The 25,192-nt window shown below is 38.1% G+C and overlaps 1 protein-coding gene across 3 annotated transcripts in view; it reads left to right on the top strand.

The window, feature by feature from the left end:
* LOC116719194 (transcription initiation factor TFIID subunit 4) overlaps window positions 1–24,220 on the top strand; it is a 100,675-nt gene extending 76,455 nt beyond the window's left edge. For all 3 annotated transcript variants that reach the window (XM_032561635.1, XM_032561636.1, XM_032561638.1), the window contains one exon: window positions 20,884–24,220. In XM_032561635.1, coding sequence (XP_032417526.1) covers window positions 20,884–21,057 — 174 coding nt within the window. In that variant the 3' untranslated portion in view covers window positions 21,058–24,220. The remainder of the gene's footprint in view (window positions 1–20,883) is intronic.
* Window positions 24,221–25,192: the final 972 nt, after the last annotated feature.

Here is a 25,192-nt window from a genome sequence, read left to right on the forward strand (position 1 = left end):
AAAACGGCCAGGTCTTCAACCAGACAAACAGGAAACTCTGAGAGTACGACGGTTCCGGAGCTGGAGGGAGGGGGTTTGCGAGGACTCGAAGGACCAGGGCCAACCAGGCTGTTTGGTTAAGAAGGAAACAAGCCAGCTGAGTGGTGGTAGAGGGAAAATCAGACTCCTCCTCTCCATCTTTTCCCTTCCATTCCATCGTTGTCCACTGCTCTGCCCTCAGTATTCTGGTTAGTACTTGGTTAAAAAGTTGTAAAGAAACACTGATGTCCGCTTTTATTTATCGTGCGTTGGGAACCTATTTGGTTCTGTTTGAGATGGAAAAGACAGCTAACTAAACTTTGTTTTTATGAAATGTGGAGCTCCACTGTTGCTGTTTTTCATTTGGAAGCCTCTGCTAATTTCCTTGGCTGCCTTGACATTTACTGTCTATTAGCTATAGCGTGGATGTATTTATTTACATAATTCAGGATAGAATGTGTAGCTATGACTTTAGCTTGACTTATATCAAACTTTAATAAAACATAAAGATTCCTGTGTGGGCTTTTCCACTGTATGTACTGCATAAATAAGATTAAAGAGGGCACATAGAGGGTGCTATGGGTTTCATCATGTCAAGATGTTTATAATGTTAGTTTGACTTCACATCTTAAGGCAATTGAGTATATCCACTGTGGGCACAAAGCAGACAGAATTGAGTGGTTAGAAAGCTTTTTGGGTCTCTTGGCCATATGCCATGTCTTCTTAGAGCTTTCACACAATGCACTTTGCCAATTTTTACTCCCCCTATTCAATGCAAAGCAAAGTGGTTCTCATGGCTGCTTTATGCTCGCTGCGCTGCAGTTTAAAGCAATTAAAATTCAACCACATCACTCACATGAGAAGAGGAATATATTGGTTGAGTCTTCACTTGTGTGAACTACTTTTGTTTCCTCTTTACTTGACTAAATAATTTGGTCAAACTCTATGAAGGGCTGTTACACATTTAAAAGAAAATCACTGTCATTTAATAAAGTTCGATAATGCAGTTACATTAAAGTTTAAGATCATAAACCAATCTCAAAATTTATTAAAACTCAGAAACAAAATAATTTGTTGACCCAGATGCTTGATTCCCACTAATAACACTAATTACTAATTCCCAAGAAACAACAAAACCATGTGTATTTTACATCGGATGAATGTTTGTTATTATTATTATTATTATAATTATTTTTTTAAAACAAATCAAAAAAGAAGGTCAAGAGAGACCAGCTAACAACTTAGCTTAACCTAATTTAAGCCAAGCCAATGATTTTGTCGATAATTACATTTTTCATATAAAGGTAAAAGTGCAGATTGGAAGACAGCATTCCTCACTAATTGTCATATTGGATATGGTGAAACAGATCAACTTTAGCTATTCATGCTTCAGTGGAAATTCTGATTCATGTATTAAAGGATTATAGCTCCACCTGGTTTCTTTCCAGAACTCCATACTGAATTCTCCACTTTTAAAGAACTTTTTCAGTAATATGAAGAGTTTTAGTTTGTAGTCAGTCCAAAAATCGAAATATATCTGTTATCCACAAGTACTCAAATCCAAGCATTCATGTAAACTGATACCTTCTCCTAAAGATTTAAAATAATGATGCAAAATTGAAGCATTTGTGCCACTCTCTTTTGAATGACTTTGAATTTAAATATATATATGTGTGTGTGTGTGTGCGCGTAGGGGTGTGTGTGTGTCCTTTAACATAGGAGTATTAACACTAATTTTTTTTATTTAGATAAGAAAGTTTTATATGTTTATATTCACAGCAAAGTGGTGAACCCCCTCATTTTTGCCTGCAAAACTTTGCCCTAGAATAATGGTTAAATATACGATTCTGACAACAAAGTTGAGCCCCAGGCAATTAATAGATACTCATCTTAAAGAAATTAATTACCTCCCTTGTTAATCTTGATATAATTAAATTTCTGAGGAATGAAATTTGCTGCATTTTTTCCCCTCTGCCTTGCTTCCGTGGAGGCGTACCAGTAATGGCTGGCTCTCTAGCTAGCCTGCTGGCCAGGGACGTGGGGACAGCCTAACATCATGGGCCCCTCACTATGCTATACCGCACTGTGCAAACCGTCTCTGCTCGTCCTACGCCTTCACTTTCTCATAGGAAAAAGCTCTGAAAATGCCTCAGTCGCTGCTTTGCCTTTCTTTAAGTGCTGAAATATCCTCCATCTGGGAGGGATGCAAGCCCCCTCGCCTGCCACTTTATGATTCTTAACTTGTGATAACGTTACCAAATGACTTTAAAATTTTGGAACACAAGAGCTGCTAATGAAGTTATCAACATGGAACCGCTGAAGGTTACACAGAGGTGCCCTAGAGAGACTGGAGGGTTTTTTCTGTTACAGCTTATTCAAGGAACTTCTTATATTAAATATGTTTTTTTAAGCTTTATACTTTATTCATCCTTCATTCTCTGTCTGGATTTATAAATGGAGAAATAAATAAACACCTGGCAGAGATCTTTCATCTGTAAGGGGGTGAAGTGCCAAAGATGAGGGAGGAGCAAGGGTAATATGGAATAAAAAAAGTCACAACATAAAGAGTAGCTCCTCTTCTCTAAACTCTTGATTTATTATGTTTTTCAGTTTATCAGTCTTCACCCTAACTGAGCACTAATCTTAACTTTACTGTATCATAATTGACTCATTTCTGCATCTTCTGAATTTAAATTCTTTTTTCAAAGCAATTTTTATTGTTTTAATGAAGAGATCCTTATATATCCTACAAAAAGCTGTCCTTGCAAAGGACTTCGAGAAAATTCTCAGAAATTAGCTGCATGTTGCACAACCTTTATTTCATGCTAGCTCCGATACAGATATTTAACGTCTGCTGACTCCCACTCATCAGTGTAGCGGCATGGCAGATTGATGTTCAACTTCCCAGGGGGTCGTATAACAAACAAGCAGTTAAGGGGCTGACTCAGTCGTGAAGATAGAGCAGGTGTCTTCAAAGTTATCACTTGATGGTTATTCAGGTTTCATGTTATGCAGTAATGAAGCATTTTTAGAAAATGCGTAACTAATTTATTGTAAGTGAGTTGTACACATCCAAACATCTGACCAACCGGATAGAGATCACAGTTGAAGAGGGTTATGTAAATTAGTATTTTGCTCCTTTTTCTGAAAATTATTCATTCCTATTGCTTTGTTTCTGTCAAAGTATTGTAAAACAATACCCTGTTTTGTCTTTTAACAGGAAAACAGAGCATCTAAAATTAGCTTTAGAGAAAAAACAATGGAAAAGAACAAACAAAGCAATCCATTAGTGAGGATGGGTTATTGGCTGACTTGCCTCTTCTCATGGCGGCCCATTAAAAGTGGTAATGTCTGCCTGCAGCAGCGCCCGGGGAAGAAGAAGGAGGCCAAGGAAGGCATATTTCTCATGCATCAGACACTGGAATTAAATAGACCAATGTTCCCTAAAAAGACTGAAGTACATCTCTTTCTGATGTGCGTCCCGGGCAAAAATTCATTGATCTTAGAATGTCCCTTGGCAATTATAAAATATTAAATCCAAGTCGCACTTTTCGGCTCAGCTTAATTTTTTTTCCCCTCGCTTTCCATTTGACCAATTTAGAAAAAAAAAAGTTAGGAATGGATGGCCATGAAAAAGGGAAAAAAAAAGAGACACTGATAATGACGACTGAGCCCACTTTTAGAAATCTTTTGTTATGTTTCTGTATTGTTTTTGTAGAATATCTCAGATCGTTAAATAAAATGAGGTCCCAGCCAAGCTGAGAGTGCAGGAAAGAGCTGTGTTACAGCTGGCTGCATGAGGCTGAAGCACACCAGGGATTGTTACCGTTCTGACATCTTGATTTTGAAACACAACATCGTCTGATGCATTTTTCAGCACTCTGGGGATGACAAATATTTGTCAGCTGCTTTCCATTAGGTCTGTGGCCCCCGTATTTGCCTCCCTGGCCCCTTTTTGTCCCTCAGAGATTACACAGGGGGTATGCAGCTAATTGCCCAGATCATTAAATTTAACATATATTTCAATAAATATAATCATCCAGCTGTTTGACAAGGTACACAGTTCATTAAGCCTCTTTGCTTGTTTGTCCTTTCCCTAATTAAGATTTAGAATCGATCATTGAGTGTGTAATGTACAGTGGTAGCTCGGCTTGCACAGAGAGCCTTTCTTCTACAACTGGAAGGAGTGGCATCCGCCCGCTAAAGCTTTACCATTTAGCACACTGACTGCAATGGGAATTAGACATCCTGTGCTAATTAGGGAGGCCAATTAACTGTAAAATTCAGCCGTTTTTGACAAATAATCTCAGCAGAATTCAGATGCTTGAATATCATCAGATATGAACGAACAGATAAAGGCAAATATTTTTAGCTTTATCAAATGCTCCACTGGTGTTTGTGCCGACTGGTATGCGGTGTTACCTAACCTCTCATTCTGATTTTGATTCATGATCACATGTATTTTTTAGACTGCATAAATTATGTAATTGTCAGACTAATGAACAGACTCCAGTGACAGAACTTTGGGGAAGTTGTGCATAGCTGGATCTGTCCGCTTACCACTTGCCTGTCAATTTGGGTTGTTCCCAAAACTTGAGCAGATCATATTTTCATTGGGTTGGGCAGACCAGCCTAGTAAAAAAAATATAAGTGGCACAACTAAGAAGAAATCTGTCAGTCTGTCTGTCAAATAGACTAATGGCAATACAAAGTAAAAAAAGAAAAAAGTATCGACTTTATTATAAAACTAATCAATTAAATGGATAAAATGATGCAACAGATTCAACTTAAATACAATAATTGTGACTCAACATGTTCGTCTTGGAGTAGCTTTACAAATATATATATATATGTCTTGATTGAATAAGATGTCTTTGTATCAGTTGAACATGATTCTCTGGAGGGGTGTCCAACATTTTTCAAGGGGAAGGGGCATGGCCCCACCTGGTCCTCCCTTGGAGGCACCACTGGATTGCCCAGAGTATTACATTATGTGTTTCTCCCCATCAAACAAGCCTCAGCACCCTTTATCACATGTTCAACTTATTCCGAATGCCTTGTTCCTCCACTAGAGACTAACACATTTAGCCGCTGTTGTGATGCCATTTTCTCTTCAGCTGAAACCTAATAGAAAGACGCCATTACACAGTGGAAGGTAATGGCTCTGTGCGAATGCTGGAGCTGTTTGGATACCAGGCAGCGCCCGCGGCCTGTTTGCAGGGCGCCGGTGGGCAACTCCTACGGCTGCCCGCCTCAGGTGGAGGAAGCATTCAGCACCTTCTTTTATGAGATGTGCAATTATTATGGCAGACAAGGGTGTGGATTTAAACCGAGTCAATATGTAGATAAGCGCTATACACACACAGACACAGCTGCTGAAAAAGGATGCTGTTGTATGCGAAATATTAAATCAGGTTGCCAAAATCCTCTGCAGGTAGGAAGGAAGCCTTGTGGGCCTGTGGAAGGAGAATCTGATGGGAGGAATGAAACCTTCAGGAAACTCACAATGGGAACAAATCTCACAATACAGCCTCCCATTTCACCCCCACAATCAACTGGATTTCTTATTAATGCTACCTTGAAGAGCTGCATTATATATAGAATGGCTGTCATCATTGCAATATCAGTGTACACAAAGGCGTTCACACTGGACCTTGAATGACTTCAATTCTGTTCTTCACTCATTCGTCAGAAACTGGAACTTTAATTAACAGATTAAAAATTTACTATAATCTAAAAAGAGGACATTGGACCACTGAGAAACAACCCTTTTGTTTTTCTATCCGTAGGCAGGTAAGATGCTTGTGTTTGTCTGGTTCAGGAGTGACTTGTAAAAAGTAATGTGGCTCTTGAAGCACTAACAACAGCCAATATCCATGCCTTTTCAACCTCCTCCAAGCTGTTGAATGTGATTTGCTGACCAATCCTCAAAATTCAAAGCTTTGGCTCTCCCTTATTGCTTCTGCATTTTTTTTCAACCCTAACATTTTTCTGCCGCTCAAGTTCCACTGAATAGTTTTTCAATAGAATAGTTTTAACAGCAATCTTCTCTAGCAATGGCTTTTTCTGTCTGTTCTTAATCTGTTCATAGCATAACTTTGTATTGAATTACTGAAAAAAAATTTTTTTTTAAATAAAATTCTTAAGTGAGACGTGCATTAACGCTCTGCATGCAAACAGTAAATTTTACCATTTGGATGAACTCAGTGTGCCTAATTTAGGTGGCCAAAATCCTTAGGGTCATGGAAAGTGGTGGGGTAATCTTGATCATGGAAAACAAAGCTAAGAGGGGGAAATGTGGGTAATAATTTTCCATAACTTTCTCCAGCTGAACAGAAACAAAACTGAAGTTATCATTTTTGGACCTAAGTAGGAATGATCAAGAGTCAGCATGCAGTTCAAAATCTGGGTGTAGTGATGGACTCAGACCTGAATCTTAAGAGACACATAAAGACAATTACCACCTCTGCCCTCTCCTGTTGTTTCTAGGTTTAAAGGACTAATGTCTCAGTAAATTCTGGAGCTACTCATCCAAGTGTTTATCTTTAGTCACAGGACTGCAACAGTTTCTTCACAGGTCTGCCTAAAAAAATCAGACAGCTGCAGCTGATTCACAACTCTGCTGCTCACGTTTTGATTAAAACCAGGAAGATAAAGCACATCACCCCAATTGTAATGTCCTTACTCCAGCTTCCTTGTAGCTCAGAGAATAGCCTTTAAAATACAGTTGTTAGTTTATAAATCACTGAACGGCTTAGCACCACGATGCATTAAAGATCTGTTGTTGTTGATCTTCTGGTTCGGGTCTGCTCTGCATACCCAGAACCAGAACCAAACACGGAGCAGAAATCAGCTTCTTTGCATCACAAATCTGGAACAAACTTCCAGAAAACTGCAAAGATGCTGAAAGACAAAGTTCCTTTAAATCAGTGTTTCTCAATAATTTCCTGTCATCCCTAGGGATCATAATTGTTTTCGTGCCCTCCCTCCCCAGAATTTAAATACAATTGCAAATCTGTTCATATTTAATAAATTATTGTACAAACAACTGGCTCCAGCATTGTATGACCTTATTATCAAAACCGCTGTTTTATTGTTCTAAGCCTCAAAATAATTTCCAAAATCAGTTTGAGTGAATGAGTAGCATTTAATCAAGTCTACTCAGTTTGAAAGAGAATAAGTGCAAATGATTCACTGGGATGTGAGTTTTTAGACTTAATATAGTAAACCTTTTCACAACTATAAGCATTGGTTACTTATCAGCTTCTTAAGTTTAGTTTTTCACAAGATATATAGTTAACATTTATTGTGGAAAAATTTGCAGCAATATTGATTATATTCCAGCTTGTCAGATGAGAAGAAATGAAAAGTGCATAACATTTTACATTAACAATAAAAAGATAGGTTTCTACTTCCTGTCCTTTTTCTGAGAGCTACAGTTACTGGCTTATGATGGAGTATAAGGGCCAGACTCTGAGTTTTTGATTTGGGTTTTAAATACGAGTAAAGTTGGACGAGAAAAAAGTGGTAATTTTATAACTTTTCACCATACTGCACTAAATTGCGGAATACTGAGGGTCTTGTAAGGTTATAGTTGGTACTTTTTAAACAAATGAGTAAATGCTGTGCTAAAACTAAATGTTTTAGCACATCAGAAGCAAATTTTCAGCCCCAGGACTTTGAAACGATTATTTCAAACTTTTTATTTAATAGAAAGAACCAGACTTGCTGAGCGGGTCACGTTACATATCACAAAGCTTTTTAATTTAACGACTTTCTTCCTGCAATATTGCGTCTTTGTCCTGCCAATATTTAAGTTATTCTGCTAATACGACTTGGTCCTAGTAGTATTATGACTGTATTTTTGTATTTGAAAATAAAAATTTCTTAGCCTGGCCATAAAACTCCGCCATACTTGCTTTACCTCTGCTGCCGTTTTTCTTTTCACCGTCAAACTTCTCCATCTCTCCTCTATGACGATACATATTTCAAAACATCCGTGCTTGTATCCTTTGCTCCGTTGTTTGTTTTGGTTTCTTCCTCTGCTTCGTTTACAACAGTTCTGTGTAGCTTCTTCTACTGGCTTGAAGAGGCAGCCTGATGATTAGTTTGAACACTGCTGCCACCTAGTGACCGGAGGCTTGTTTATCAATTAACGTGATTAAAGTCAATCGTAAAGTCTTGCTTCTCGCGCCCCGAACCCCCAGTTGCGCTTGTGCCACTATTTGAGAAGTAGTGATTTTTGGCTTTAAATCAAAGCCAAAAATCCACCTGTTTAGAGTTGCCTGGTAACTGAAACATTGATTAATATATTTGATGTATATTTGCTTGATGGTTGTTTTGAATTTGTCATCAATTGATACTGTACTATGTCTTTATGATATAAATGCTTGAACTGCCTTGTTGCTGAAATGTGCTCTACAATTGAACTTCACTTGACTTAACTTGACTGTCATCATCATCATGCTATTAAACAGTACATAAATGCATGTTTTCCTAATCTTGTAGAACCATAAAACTATTTCAGTGTCATTGAACTACAAAATGTACCACTCTTTCTGCAAAGAAAAGTATTGGACAAGTAGGTCATTTGTATTAAATTTGCATCACTTTTATAAATGCTCAGATCGTTAAAAGCATTCGTTTTAAGTGCGATAAAAAGAATGACACTGGGGGTCACAGTAGCTCTCAGTTACTCCGTTTTGTCTTTCTGGGACATTTTTATAAAACATGAAACTCTACCCTCTTCCCCAAAAGAGCTTGGATCTTAATTGGAACAGCCATTTTTCTGCAGCATGTAGTTTGCAGGCGCCACACTGGGTGCACTGGGACCAGTGTCAGCAGCACTGGTACTGAGTCTGGGATGGCTAAAAGATGTCAAAAATGGCCCCATTAACATCAATTTGAGATCAAGGGCCGGCGCATAGTGTGATCCCTTGCTGTAAACGTGCTCTCTAATCCTTTTACTAGGGTGTCTGCTGTGGGCCCTTGGTGCATTCTTTTTGTTGTTAAGTGAAATGTGTCACTGCTCATAGGAGGGTTCATGTGTAGAGTGACAGCTCAGAACGGAGCACATGTCTGCAGAGTGGAGGGATCCATCCTGTCTTTTGATGCTTTATCTCATTCTTAAGTTTAGTGTGTGTTACTACGCACAATCTCAGTGTCATACCACTTTGCCAGCCTACTATTCTCCCTAATTAGGCCATTTGCAGGAAGCATTCTCCTCATTGTGGTCATTTATGCTCAATACCACTCTGAACTGATAGGCTTTTGTTAACTGGTTGTTCCTACTTGCAAGCGTTTCGCAAAGACATCAAAGAGTGGACCATGAGGCTCATTTGGCAACTTCTCCCAGCTATCCATCGGCTGCAAAACACCCCGTTGCCTTGATTATTAACTCAGTCACCGCCCTCTCATTCAACTTGAATTAAAAATTAAAAACCAGCTGAAATGACAGTGCCACACCATTGAAAGTAAAGTGCGGAAAACCAACATAGGCTCATTAGTGAGTAGTTCTGAAGACAAGCATTCTGACTAGAGACTCATTACACTTCTCCTATTTTAACTCTAATTGGGTTCATTTTATATATGAAACGCCTTGAATATTTAATGTTGCAAAAGTTCTACTTCTGATACTTTATGTAGTCAAAGATACTTGGCCTGTGTTAATTGACCAGGTTATCAGGCAAACTGAGAGGTTTCTCAGCTACTTGTATCCTTGCTGTGGAAAGCACAAAGAAACATTTAGTAAAGCCTTTCTCTGATTGTTTACTGGATTATGGCCTTCATGCAAGTAGCAAATATTTATTAATACATGAAGGTAAAAAATAAATAGTATTTAACAGTGTATTAAGCATTGTTTTGCATGTGCATTATTTTAATTGGAGATAGGTTTTCAATACAGATGTGTTAATACAAAAATTCTATCCCTACTGAAATGTGTGTCTCTGTTCTGTGCAGCATATTCACTCAGTACTTGCAGCATTCAGTTTGTCTGCTTGATTGTTGGGTCTGTTGTCTCATTGTCATCTTGAAAGTGCTCAATAGATGAACCTGGATATAAACTTTACAGTAACATAAACTGTTTTGATAATTTGATATCTTAAAGTGGTGAGAAAGATCTGAATACAGGCTTTTTTTGTTTTTTTTTTTAAACTGCACAGCAGGAAATCCTGCAGATGCTGTGAAGCCAATCCAAGATTAAAAACTTTGAAGAAGATCTATCAGAGAAAAAATAAATTTAGAGCGTAGGAGAGCAAAGTTGCAAACCAGTTAAAGAAAAGCAGAAAGTTGTCCCAACTCCTTGCACCTTGGATGTACAATGGGAAATCAGAGAATCAACACAGACCCATAACACACCAACATGGAAAGAATAAGGAGATAACTTAAAACCCCAAAACATAACCTAACTCATGAGATAAAAGTTATTTATACACCGTGACTGTAAAGCCTTTGTAGTACTTATAACAAGTCGGTTAGCTCACCCTATTCAGTATATTTTAATTAAACAGATTAAACACAACTTCTTAGTTTTCTCCTATGGATTTCTTTGTTTCTCTCTGGTTGAAAAGAAAAAGAGTGGCGAAACAAAAGCGAGATTGTGTTTCCAGGCAGGAAAGTTTGAAGTTTCTTTGTTTGGAAGCAAGGTTCCGGGTGCAGCACGCTGTTTAGCTCGGTGACCCTGTGACTGTCTTCTGAGGAATTGTATGAGCAGCCCTGCAGAATTGCGCTCCAGGGCCGGCTTTCATCTTGGCAGTAACCTGTGGACTTTGAAACTCAGGGCGATGGAATTGCAGCTTTGTCAGTACACTACTAATTAGAAAATTCCTAACCTCGAGCAAGATGTTTTAATTATGTGTTGTGTCAACGAGTTTGCAGATTTAATCCACCGTTGATACACACTCAAGTGTGCAAACTATGTCGCACGTTGTAGTAGATCAAGTGGAAAGAAGCAGGAGCTTTCTTTTTTCTTCATCCTTTCCTTTCCCGTGTAACCTTACGCCTCTCCTGAACCCTTCTTCGTTAACAGACATCACATGCTTAAGCGGACAAATTAGAAGTGGAGTTAATGTGTTAAAATGTGGTCTGATTTGCCTTAGTTTGGTGGAGGCTAAACAATGTGACAGCATTGTGCTGGGTGTGAGCTCTCTGTTGCAGTGAGTCAGTGTGAGGGAAGGCAGGAAGGGGTTAAACAGAAATTGAGCGGGGATGCTGGGGGCAGCAGTGCTGCAGAACATAGCAGTGTTCGTGCGAAGGCAAGTCATTTCCCGAAACACTGCAGACACATGGCCTGCGGCGCTCTAAAACCTTTGGAGACCAAAATGGCTTGCAGGAGTTAGAAGTAATAAGGTGTTTTTTTGCCTTCTTTCTCCTTGACTGAAATTCTGCACGGTTGCTATGCATTGCCATGGAGCTGTGTAGCTGTTTTTATGGTTTATGTGGGTATTAAGATACTCTACAACTGGCCATTTTTGAGATTTGTTGTTGTTTAGTTGTGAAGCAAATGGAAGTTGTTTGTTTTGAGAGTAATTCCCCCATTTTTTTTCCTTTTGCAATGATCAGAAAGCCAGACCTCACTCTTGTTCCTCTTTTATTTCCCTCTGTGTGCCCTTTATTTGTTTTTCTTTCCATCACAAAAAGACAAATTAGCGAAAGCATGTTTGAGAGAAGAAAAAACAGATGTAGCAAATGCACTTTACTTGCTTCCATTTTGGGGAAAGCAGTAAAAAAACGGCACTGATTTCTTAAGGGTTCTTGACCCGAAAGCTTGGTTTGTGAGGAACAAAGGCCACCTGTGTCATAGTATTGAGACACAGTGCCTTGGTGTTAGAAGTGCTGATAACTATGTAGTAATTAATGGTGTCCCCGATTCAATTCGGTATCGGTATTGGGCTAGATGCTAATGTGATTCTTGGATTGGATATCAGGGTTAGGCTGGTGTTAAAGCCACCAATCCAAAATTGGTGGTTATGTTTTGCAAATTGACTAATTTTGCTCTGAATCTTTAACCTTGCTGCTGAAAATATTGCTGTACACTTCAGTAAAATATACATGGTAATCTTAACCATTGTATTTAAATACATATTTTGAATAGTGTAGTAGATGAATGTTTTGCATCTGGCAGATTACTAAAAGTTTAAAGGGAAATATTTTGCAAAATCAACTTTTTGAGCTTCATATCATGTTATAATGTTATTCCCTCATCAAACTCATATCTTTCGTGGTAGCCATTTGGGAGTCCCAATACGCTTGCTCTTACAAAGTTCTGCCTATTCACCCAAAGTTCCTCCCTGGATCTGCAGTCTCCAGCCAAACTTCCACCTTTCCCACTCAGGTCCTCCAGACTAGCGGCAGCAACAATTAGCAAACACCTGGAGGAGCTGTACGTTTGCTGAACTTATCATACAGTCTCTTTCTTATTCCAAATTTGCTAGGAACGGTTGTGAACAGCATCATGGAGAAACATTGTTGTGGTGACAGGCTGAAGGGGGAGTGTCAGAAAGAGTAAGAGCATCTTAAAGAGACAGAGGCCCAATTTCAAGCCTTCATATACGGCTATCATGCTAAGTCAAATTTCTTTCAATCTATGTTCAATATAGGCAGCGTTTTTATAACCACTGAAGCTAACATAGTTACTTGATTATTCTATAAAATGGCTCTATGTGGCTGGAAAATACATAACGTCATCCCTTTAAACATATTTATGAAGCATATTGGAGTCTGCAGCCAGTCAATACAGTTAGTACTTAGAATCAGCTTTTTCTGAGATAATTTACTGTTTCAAATGAGAAAATACAACAATATGAGTTTTATGCAAACATTTAGATTGGTGAGTTTGGTTGAATTGTTACAGTAATAACAGAAAACAGTGGATTCAATGTCATAATGGGACAGCCTGTTGGAAGACTTTTGACACATTGAAGGAATGTTTACAATCAAGAAATTACTTGGAGAGACCACCGTTGCCTAAAAATGCTCTGGATCAACAGCATTGGTATCGGCAGATATCAATATTAAATTATCGGAATGGAACCAAAAAATCCTGGATCAGAGCATCTCTAGTGGTGATCAGTAGACTGAACCAAAGCCCATTTCATCCAATGCTTGTTTCAGTAAATCTTGTCGGCCTTGTCTGCTTCAAAGAGAGGCTGTGGCGTATAATCTGGGTATGTACATCTGTGAATTATTATTCTAATTCTTTATACGTTTATTAGAGCTGAATAAACTCCACATCAAATACATCACCCGGGCAATGTCAGAAGGCCTGAGGCAAATCAGCCGACATCTGTTAACTCTTTCAAAATGGCCTCATCCAGCATGTCTGTGGGCGTAGAGGAGCGAGGAAAAAGGGAGAGGCAAGAGAGCCGGAGAGGGAGAGAGGAGAGCAAAAGTCTCTGTTGCTGATTAATGGCGGCCGTAGGAGAGGCGTTTTTAGGCCGAGAGTGGGGCTGCACTCCCACGGCTGGGCTACACACTGTAAACACAGCGAAGGGGACGAGGCAGCGTTCCTCGATTGAAATGCAGCATGCAGGAGAACATGTGGGAAAGCTTTACTTCTTGGCACAATCTCAGTCAACCAGGGAGTCAGTAAATGAGTCACTCAGTCAGGCTCCCAGCCAGTCACTCAATCAGCCACTTCTTCTGATAAAATTGTCAGTCAGCAAATCTGTCTTTCAGTCAGACAACTCGCATGCCGCTTGTCAGTCGCACAGGTTTGTAAAAGAAGGAAGCTAAAGGCAACATTTGCAGCCAGGATAAGTCAAGAGTGACCGAGTTATTTGCCGTTATTAAATTCTTTGTAACTTTTTATTTGTCAGTAATCTGTGTCTGTGCAATATACTGTATGTCCTTCTTGCCTGAAGATTTTTCACCATCATAGTAATAAGAGTGAAGTAGCATAGCATCATAAACATGGAGCCTGGCTTTAGCCACAGATGTGAATGCTGAGCAATGGTTTCTTCCCACGTCGCAGTTTTAGTTAACGCAGTATGTTGGCTGGTGTGTTCTCAGATACTGGCACAAACAGCGAGCGCACACACTTTCTCACCACACAGCCTCTATCAGTAACTTCTGCTGTGAGGAGGGGAGTGCTGAGGCAGCAGGTTGGACCGCACGGGGGCCGAGCGGCTCTGTGTGCCTGGCAAAGTGGGCCATTAACCCACCGCCCTGAGGTGTGACCTGGGCCAAATCCAATATTGGCTTCAGCATCAAGGCACAGGTGCCACTCAAGGTTCAAAGCCACAGATCAGCAAGAAGCCCCACTTCTCCTGCTGCCCTTCCGCACCAACCCTTTTCTTTTTTTTGTTACAATAAAGGAGTGAATGAAAATTCAGACACATGCAAGCACAGCTGCTGCCAATTCACTACTGGAAACAAGGAGTCATAAGTAAAGGTAGTAAAACCAAGTAAGGGTGAAAACATTACAAATAAACTGTCTGAATGCATTTAAACTTTTCCAAGGCTGAACGTAGATGGTCAGTGTTCCTCTGATAACATGAAATGGGATTTCGTTTATAGATTTGCTTATAAAGCTTTAAGTCACCAACAGCAATACCTTATTCATTCTCCTCTTTAGGATCTATAATATATGGAGGCGTAAGAGTGGCATTCAAAATATAGACTGTTTTTATTAGGTGAAAAGGAGATATGGCATTGTGTAATAGAGCAGTTGTAGAAAAACTTGCATTTCCTCATTTAAAACAAAAACTGATATTGTAAAATAGCTTTAGCACCTTATAATTAAGCTATTAGTGCAGCCAGTGTTACAAAAATGTGAGTTTCTTTGTGTGTGCATTCTTGAGCATCTAGATCATTTACTTTAACTCTGAGGTTTCCAAACGGCTCCCAATATTTCCAAGTCCAGCATCTTTCATAACAGATGTTGAAATTAACTTTGTTCAGCTTTCCTGTTACCTACTGAGTCTTGCTCTCTTGCACCAAATGCAGACATTTGTTGATATGTGATTAAAAATGTAATTTGTTTTAAAATAGCTTCTTCCATTTCAGTCCTTCCTTTAATATAAAAACTCACAGATACTAAAAATGGCTTCATTTCTAAGGAGGATGCATTCATTGGTAGAGCAAAAAATGGTCAAGACTGTTCAATTTAAAACCATCTGATCCAGTCACAAGTCTAATGTAGGTGGCTACAACTTCTGCGAAAAATTAAAAACTCTTATTTATCTGCAACTTTTTCAAGATACTAATATTACCACACTACAGTGTTGCTAGGATATCACTAAATCTTATCCAAAATAACCAGATTTTACTGCACTGCACATTTATTAATCTACCTGTTCTGATTTTGTGAAAGTCAGATTATTTAATTATTTTGTACATGGATAAAACGGTAAAGAATATGTTTTATACCTGTATTAGGTATAGACCTGTATGGGTGTATTATAATAATTTATAGTATGAAAATTCATTATTTTAAAACCATACAAAATTTCCTTCATACCGTTCCGACGGTTTAAAGTTTTGTTAACAGGATGCCACAAAGAGTGCTGGAGTGATCAAGGTTTTTCTGGATGTGTGAAGCACAGAGCACTGTAGCACTACCTCCTCCCCCACCTGTTGCTGTTCACAGCCAGTTTGCTGGCTGAAAGAACATAGTCTACTTCAATATTTCTGTTTGTGACAAACACAACCAGTCAAGATGTGGAAACTAAATGAATTTCTATTGTCTCCTTTAAATAAAAACAATTAAGCAACAAATTTGCTCTAAATTTCTGCATGTATACATTAGAAATATTGTATTTCTACTAACGGTTTTCATACTGTGAGTCTCATACCAGCCCATGTCTAATTGGTACAATTTGTATGCTTGCCACCACAACATTGCTGAAGACTAAAAGCATTTACGTATGAGGCCTTAACACAAACAGGCTTTAAAGCTGTGCTCTCCTTAGGTTCTATCCTCTGTTTTTTCTCCATGTCCCCTCATGTGAACAAGTCAAACGTCTGAAAAGATGTATTGAAGTATCTCTGCACATTCTGTACGACGGATATGTCATATGACATATTGCCTTGCAGCAGCCATCACAGATAAAATGACAGATGCTGTTTTTTGCCTCATGTATCTTACTTGGCCAAGTTGATTTTGAGACATTGCTTTTTTGCTCTGCCCTGCTGTCTCAGTAATGCGTCTCTCCTGCATATTTTGCCTTTCCTTTTCATCCATTGCGAAACTTACAAAGGCTGCCTGCTTTGTTCTCCACCAAATTTCAAACATGGTTGGTATGTAATTGTTAGCGACAAGGAGAGCGTGGTTGTTGATGTCTCACTTTCCTTTTTAACTGACACTCAGCCATCTGCTTTGTTTAGCTTCGATGTTTACCCCGCCCATCCGCTGTGCCTCCTCCACATTATTCCTTGCATGTACCGGTGAAAAGGCTGGTCTCCATAGATACACTAGGCCGACTTCTTAAAAGCCCTGATTTATATTTTTGGTGTTGAGGACACATGAAGACAGAAGGAGAGGGTGACGATGCCGTTTTGTGAGAATTCCTGGACAAGCCCTGACCTTTCTGTCTGTGTTTTACTAAAATCTGCCCTTTTCCCTGAGGGAAATGAGGCATTCTGGGAGCTGCAGTGCACTACCTACCTTCGTCCACTTCAGTGGAAGCACCGACTGGCCGCCTGTGGCTACTTCTGCACATCTGTCCAGGTGGATGGATGGCTTTGATTGGAAAAAATCCCTGACCCTGTCGTCGGCCTGACTCCTGAGTGGCAGTAATTGGCATGGCAGTAGGCAGGCCCATCTTTCACTTGTGGTCAGCCATGATTGACCTGATTAGGCCTGGGTAACTCCCCAGAGTGAAGGGGTCTGGTGTGGCCTGGGGCAACGATGAGCTGGCTGTACCCACGTGCCCCTCGACCAGCAGCAGAAGATGATACATGTTGCTAAAGTAAGTTGGCAGCAAGAGTGGCCTGACTAGCTTCACTTGTCAAGTCATATCCAGGGGTCAGAGAGTTTACCGAGGGGAAATCTGAGACACGGCATCGTCATACATATTGTACGCACAACCAAGCATTTGAGAGGGCGGGTGCTGGAGGGTTTTGGTTTGGTTCCTGTAAATTCAAACCCATCGTATGTTTGCAATTAAAGCTGGTGTGTACAGTGTGTTTACAGAGTGCTGCAATCAACGTAATTGGGTGAGGGTGTTCCTGACTGAAACGTCTGTCTTATTTCTCTCCACTTGGGTTCAAGTGGGCACTTGCTGGATTTGTCCCAAAGTAAATGCATCTTTTCACCTGTTTCACCTTCTCTATACACTTTCATTTTTACATTATTCATATTTTTTCTGGATCATATACAAAGACCTACAACAGAGCTTTTGATTTCAGTGAAAACAAACCAAGAAAGTCATGGAAAAAGATAAAACGTTATGTAAAATAGCTTTATTTTCTTTTTCAATTTTAATTAAATCACTACTGACCACTGTATTGTTCTGGGTTTCTTCAAAACTCAAACTGTAAAATAAAGTTTAAAAAAAGTTTAATAAAATTTATTTTAAAAAATGGAGAACAAAAGATTGAAAAATAACATGCATGACGTAAATAAACACGAAGGGCAGAAATTGCATGATGTCATCATTTTCTTGCAGACCTTGTTTTAGCTCGTCTTACTGCCTGATCTAGACAGAATGTCTGGTCAGAACTGTTCTCATGTACTCTTGCATTATTGGTCATAAATATGAAGTGTGTGTGTGGCTAATGTTGACAAGCAGCTGTAGTGTCTGTCCCACTTTTCTGCTGAACCTTCAAGAATTTCTGCATTTGAATTTCTTGTGAAGTATGAAATGTCTTTACCAGAATAAACTTTGTTCTGAACATTTTTTCTTGTGTCTTTCTGACTTGTGAGTATAGGTTGTATGTTCAGTCAGCTTGTGAAGGAGTGTGTGGCTCAGCAGATACTGACCCTGATGAAAAGCACGCTTTTGTCACAACACAATAGATTGAATTTATTTGAATGACCATGTAAGATAAAGCCGTCTTATACATTTTTTACCTGCTCTGTGGTTGCCTTTCATCTTTTTTATGGCTACTTCTTTTCACATTCAAACTTGTTTTACTTACAGCAAGAAGACAAATGCTTCACTTGGAGAACCCTGTAGGTTTTTTTGTCCTCACAAGCTAAAATCAGGTCTGGAAACGTCTGGAATTTGAATCAAGTATTTTTCAGATTTGGATAAGAGTATACATTTGTATTTCCAGATTTTGTTCCCTATTCCATTGTCTAAATGTTGTGCCCTTGCTTCCACCCTTCAGTTTATTTTTACTTTCTTTCTTGTGCTCTTTTTCTTTTTTTGTATTCTGTCCATTCGTCTTACATTTATTCTTCTTTTCTGATGTGTCATTGTGTCCTTTCTTTCCGTGATGTAGTTTTCCTAATTCTCTCCCTTCCTTCTTGTTTTCCTTTCCATAAGTCTTTACATCATTCTGCTTCACCTTCCTTTTTCCCCCCTTTCTTCTTCTTTGGGTCTCGTGTCTTTTCTTCCTTTCTTCTTTTAAAATTTGCAGATTTTTGTCCTTTTTTTCCTTATGTCTTTTCTCCTAACTTGTCTTTTCTTTCTTTTAGCTTTACTTTCCCTCTCTGTTGTTCTTTGTCTTTTCCAAACTTGTATCCTTGTGTCATCCTCCCTTCATTCCCTCTTTGCTTCCTTGTGTCCTGTCTTCCTTTCTTTCTTCTGTTTTTCCAGAGTTTTTCCTAGAAGTGAACATTTGCTGTCTGAAATGAGATGTTTTTATCTGTCAGAAACTTTGTTTGTTTGGATTGCAAATCTTTCTGTGTTCCAGTCATCATAAAGGTGTCTTTTGACAATGGCTGTGGTTCCCTGGTTATTTCCCTTTGTTTGAAGAAAAGGTTTCAGCATGCACCTGAATATCTGGATGTTATTATGCCATCTTTTGATCTCATTCATGCTCTGCAAGAGGGGATAAATTTTTTTCTAATTTGAAGTGTATACTTGTTTTGAGGCCACAACATTCTTAACTATTGATACTGTCAATGTGTTTGCCATTCAACAAAGATGATGTCATATCGTCAATTGGAAACACAACTACTGCTCCATTCCTCGCACTCCTACGGTTTATTTTCCCATGTAAATAGTTTTTCCTTTAACCCCTGCATAGTAACAAAGACCTCCTTGAAAATAAGGATGAATTCCTCTGAACGCCCTGCGACTGAACGCGCCCTGTGATTTTTCTCACCAGGGCGAGAAAAATCTCACCAGAATAGTCTCAATGTCCTCGAGATAAACATTACAACTGGTAATGTTTTTAGTTTTCATAAAGAACTCATACCAGTACCAGCAAATAAATATTTACCTCTAGAAAGTGAAGTCACAGAACTTGGGTTCTCTAAAGTGTTTTTTTATTTATGTCAAGAGCTATGAAGTACAGATAATTCTTCTGAATATAATTAACCATTTTTGAAAACCAGACTAAGGTGACAAAAATACTGATTGATTAAATGGAAATTTTGACCACATTAATTACACCATTTCTTCAGTTCATGTTAGTGGATGTGTGCTTATTTTAAAGTTTCTAAAGGTCCCACCTCAACCTTTCAGGTCGGTTGATGTCTGACCTTTAACTAGACCGTTGAAAAACTTTAATCTGGTCAGACTGTTGCTGATTCGCTGCTTTGTTTGGGATAATTGTCTGCTGCTGATCAAGAGTCGTGGCCCAGTTGAAGCTGGGCCACGACTCTTGATTACTTTGGGATTCAGGAGAACTCATGGTAGACTCAAAGACTTCAACATACATAACCAAGCCCAAATGATCAGTCCTCCACCACCATGCAGTTGGTTTGAAATGTTTGTCTGGATTATGGCCAAACATATTTCTTCAGAGGCATTGCCTCTGTTTAAGATGCTTTGTTTCAGAAGTTTTAGATTCTTTGCGGTTTCACTGAACTCAGCACAGACTGATGTTGAGGAGAATTTACTGGGATGTGTAGCACAGCTCTCATTTTTTCCATGAGTAAATAATTCTGTTTTGGTGCAAAATGTGTGTATCAACCCTAGAACAAAAGCTAATAGACCAATGTCCTGGCTCTGGGTGGACATTTATTGTATTGTTTGTCATTTATTTTGATAAAGTTTTTATCATGAAAACCTTTTCATTTATTGTTGTCACAATAAATTCCAGTTAATGTTGTTTAAAAAAAAAACTAAAACTGTCCTTGTTCTTGGGACTGTTATTTTCACTATTTTTTTCAATGTGTGCATTTTAGTGAGAAAAATCGTACTTTTTTATGTTACTGGTGTCCTAAAGAACTGTTTGTGGGGCTATGATTGCTGTGTAGTACAGTCATTGCCATACAGTTACCTAAAAAAAGTAATAAATAGTTCTGATTAGTTTTATCTTTATCACAATAGTGAAATATGGTCTGAATGGCCAATCAGCAAGGAAGAATCCATTACTCCAAAAACAGATAAAGTCTTGGACTGTAACTTTATTTATTTATTTTTTATTCTTGTGATCTAAAAAACGTTGGGCCATACTGACTATTGTTTATATTTGGAGGAAAATTTAACAGTTACCGTTTCAATAGTTAGATGTCCATATCTCTGCAGTTTGCAATTTTCCTCTACTTTATCTTTAATTGTATCTGAAGGTAATTGATTGCACTGGATTTCATTTTAGGGTATCAGATTAAAGGGCAGGTGCAGGTGCACCACACTTTTCAGAGTTGGTACTATTACCTCCCTCCACCTTACAATTATTCACCCCCTTGTGTATGTCTCACTTTGTGGTTGTAATGTGGGAAAATGAGTAAAAGGTCAAATGGCATGAATTGTTATGCAAGGCGCTGTACATCCTCCACCTCCTCACTGGAGAACTTCTTGTCTCCAGGTCTCCAGCAGCATGGCCGGCTCCCCAGGATGCTCCTCCACCCCGTCCACCTCATCTCGCCAGTATACTCGACAGCGCATCACCCGCGTCAACCTCAGGGACTTGATTTTCTACATGGAGCAAGAGAGAGAGACTGCCCACTCCCTTCTCCTTTACCGTGCACTGCTCAAGTAGCCTCTGCTCTGCTCAGCACCCACCTCAACCTCCACCTTCTCCACCTCCTCCTTCCCAGCCACGTGCCTTCAGATCAGGTCTAATATTTCTGCTCTGTGTCTCTATATGTACTGTAGTGATGTTCGACGTAGCTTTTAATACACAGAGGGTTAGTAAAAAAGCTAAATGTTGTTGTTCCTTGTGCTCTCCGTTTAGCTTCACAGTGTGTAGTTAGATCCTTCAATTTAAAGGCCATGTCATGTACTTTGTGTTGGATTTGGTAGATGAAGGATGTCCAAACCTATTCCATGTGTTCTCGGTTACTTCTTATTAGTTCACACTGGTATCGGAACCTTCAGAAACCATATAAGTAGGAATTACAGACTCAGATGGTTACTTTCACACCTCAATGCAGATTCTAGTATTTTGTGTGAGCTATTTGTTGACGCAGTTCCATGAATGTAGTCTAACTGAGCTCAAACGTTGAGACTTTAAGGACTTTTACTCCAGAGAACAGATTCCAAATACTGATGCATCTTAATAAATCAAAATGTGTTTGAACTGTTAGTTTACTTCTGAAAGATTCGATAGATTCAGTTTACACAATGTGATACATTTGAAGCACTTCTTTCTGTTAATTTAGACAATTATGGCTTACAGATAATTCAAATGTTGAATAATACCAACAAAAAAGTATTTTAAAGGGACTGTTACATATGCTCTCTGGACACATTTTGCCATTTTATAGCACAATCAAGTAATTATATTACCTTCAGTAGTTATGAAAATGCTGTTTATGTCAAAAATAACTTAAGAGAAATTTAACTTTGCATCAGAGACGTTTCTGACACTTTTAAATCCGTATCTATCTCTTTACAAAGCTCCTATCCTTTTCGATGCTTCCCCTTCAGCACAGCAATGCTTCCCCATTATGCTGTTTATTAGCGTTCATAGTAGCAATGGATTGAGAAGTAGTTTGCGTGATAAAATTAGAAAACATGCAGTTCCATCTGGTGTTTGCTAATTGCTGCTGCCACTAGTCTGGAGAAGCTGAATGGGAGAGAAGCACCAAAAGTGCTATTTTAATCTATTTTTGTGGCCATTAGATTAAAAATTCTGTGCTTTATTTGCATAATTTTCTACAAATGTTAACATCTTATAAGAGAAATAATGTCCATCCTCTTTTGCAAAAGTTTTACGTTTTTCTCTTTTAAAAAACTAAAAATAAAATGGTGGCTCTGTAAAAATGTCAAAAAATTCCCTATAGTATTAATTTCTAGAAAAACATAAATACATTTTCAAAAGGTTTTGTTATATTTATAGGTTAAATTAGTGTTATTATACTGCATTCAGGGCAAGGATAGTTCTATGGATTATTGAGGTTGCAGATACGCCTAAGGCATTTACGTTTAGCAAAACTGCTGGCCAGCAATAACATAGTAACAAACCATTTTATTACTTTTTGACAGTGTGGATTTGCTTCACAACCCACATAAAGCTACACCAGTTTCTTTTTTATCTTCTGCAGTGTTTTCTTCCACTAAACCTTCCATTGATATAGTTGGATGCAGCACTCTGGGAACAACTGTCTTCTGTAGCAAGAACTTCTTGTAGCTTAGCGTAACATTTCTGAATTAGGAATTGCTATTTTATTTGTTTTATTTTATTTGTAATAATGTAATATTTTAATTTTTTGACTTTTAAATTGAGGTTTTATTAGCTGTAAGCCATAATCATCAAAATTAACATATATATTTGAAATACATTCCTGTGTATAATGAATTGATATTAATACATGATCTGAATTGAATGAAAAACACTTTTCAAAGCCACTAAGATGCACCCGTAACATCGTTCTGTTACATTTCCTTGCTGTATATGTAAATAGTTCTTTTTGAATTATTTTACAGCATGTATATTTTTATCACACACTTTGTAAGAAAAGGAAGTAATTTCTGTGTGAATATTATAAAAGCTGATGTTTTGTAAAAGAACGTACTTTCAGAGTATCGTTACATGACAAATCCCCCCAGTTCCTCATCCTCCTGCAGTTATCTGCAACGACCACTTAACAAATCCAGACAGACTTTAATCAACCTTGCTGACTGGGTCAGTATCATCTTATAATGTGAAGTAAGCAGAAGGCAAGCAGACATTCCTCTGTCATGTCTCCCAACTTATCGTGTGTACATCATCTCATGTTTAAAAAACATATTTAACTGTTCTGTCCTTTCACCCGAGCTTTCACAGTGACTGAATGGTAAAGGGAGGATATTTGTTATGGTGTGCAGCACTTGTATTTTCTGTATTTTTCACCCAAATGAGAAACAGCTGTAAGTTAAAGTAAAGTGGAAAAAATAGAAGGAAGCAGTTTTATGATTCCAGATTAGTTTTTCGTTTTCATTGGACTGATCTCTGTGACAGAAAATGTTTTACATACCATATTAAATATTTGCCTTTTTTATTTTTTATTCTTAAACAATTCTAATTGTATTATGTAATATTGTCCAGTATGTTTTTTTATATATATTTAACTAGATTTCTTGGCCTCTATGCAGCTTTTCTTGCCAGATTGAAAATTTATTTAACTATGTGGGTCAGGGGGATATTTGAAGCAATTGTTGTGCATCATAAATTTAAGCAGCACTTTTTAAAATCTATTTTACCCGACAGCTCAAAGTTGTCGATGTATTATAGCAAATAGTAAGCACTATTGCTAGGTTCTGTCAGTTTTCACCATATGTTTTTTTTTTTTTTTTGGGAGGATTGGCTTTTATGTTTAACTCATGCATTTGAAGTCCAAAACATTTTAGAAACAAGCACAGCACTAACAATTTGTGGTTGGTTCGGTTACATTTTTTATTCAATGATTTGTATCGTTTCCGATGGCTTCACAAGAGGACATTTCTACTACTACTACAACAACAACAACTACTACTACTACAGCTTTTTAGCCAAAATAAGAAGACAATAATTCTGATGTAAACAGCTCTTGGAAATAGCATTACATTGCAAGGATGATTTGTAAATATTGTTTACAAAACTGTATGTTTATTAGAACCACGTTATTTTTGGTAAGCTCTTGTACATATCTTGAAAATTTCCTGTTTGTGTGAGAAAAAACAAAACTTTCGTATTCGTACTTATTTTGTAAAGGAATAAATAAGCTGTTTACTAAACTGAGCGATCTTGACTTTGTCTAAATGCTTCTTTACATTAAAAACAGGAAGGTGAGGGAAATGTGCGGTATGTAAAAATGCTCCAGGGTCGTTTGTTCTTTTACTTTGTTTAGTTTAATTTATTTGAGTTTTCCAGATTATTCACAGCTCTTTTCTGTACAGTCATTCTGTTGTTTCATGTTGTTGGAAAAAAAAAACCACCACTGAATTGAAGCATATTTTTCTCTTCTCCTAAACCTATTTGCAGATGGATTCATTACATTTATTTATTACTTTCTGGGTTGTAAAACTACAAGTTCCCAGGATCTTTTGCAAATCCCAACTTGCCTGTCCCCCCCACCCCCTTTTTTTTTTTTTACATAAAAACTTCTCAAAAAAATATTGCACAACTGGAACATGCTTCACTTCTAACACTTTTCTCTGCCTCTTGGTGAATTGTCACATCATGTTGGATCTCAGTCTAAATCTATTAGAGTTGAGTTTTAAAATCACAATGAAGATTTTGCTTAAACACTTTTGAAGTAAAGATACTTGGTAATAAAATGTCTACAGGTTGGCATAACATAACATAGGTGCACTATATGAAATAAGATGTTGACGGTCATTATAGCTGATTGTGAATCTTTGGAAGAAATTTCCAAAAATAAATTTGAAGGAAAATGACAACTAATAACTCTGAAAACTGTGGAGTTCATTTGTATTCTGAACCATTCAAGCTGCCACCTCAAAAAATTCGGTGACGTTACCTAATTAGTAAATAGTCCCTTTATGTTTCATTTAAATCTCAGTATAAGTGCAGATGTTTTATGAAGATCTGAGATGTTTGTCTGGCGTGGGATATCGGTATGGAGAAGTTCAAAGCACAGCAGGGTTATAATGCAATGTCCTCAGTTTTAAACATCTGACAGAGCATTTTTCAACCCATTGTGTAGCAATGGAAAGAGTATGGCAGCTAGAGAACCGTGTTATTTCTGGAG

The sequence above is a fragment of the Xiphophorus hellerii genome, chromosome 4, assembly GCF_003331165.1.
Source record: "Xiphophorus hellerii strain 12219 chromosome 4, Xiphophorus_hellerii-4.1, whole genome shotgun sequence".
Taxonomy (NCBI): Eukaryota; Metazoa; Chordata; class Actinopteri; order Cyprinodontiformes; family Poeciliidae; genus Xiphophorus; species Xiphophorus hellerii.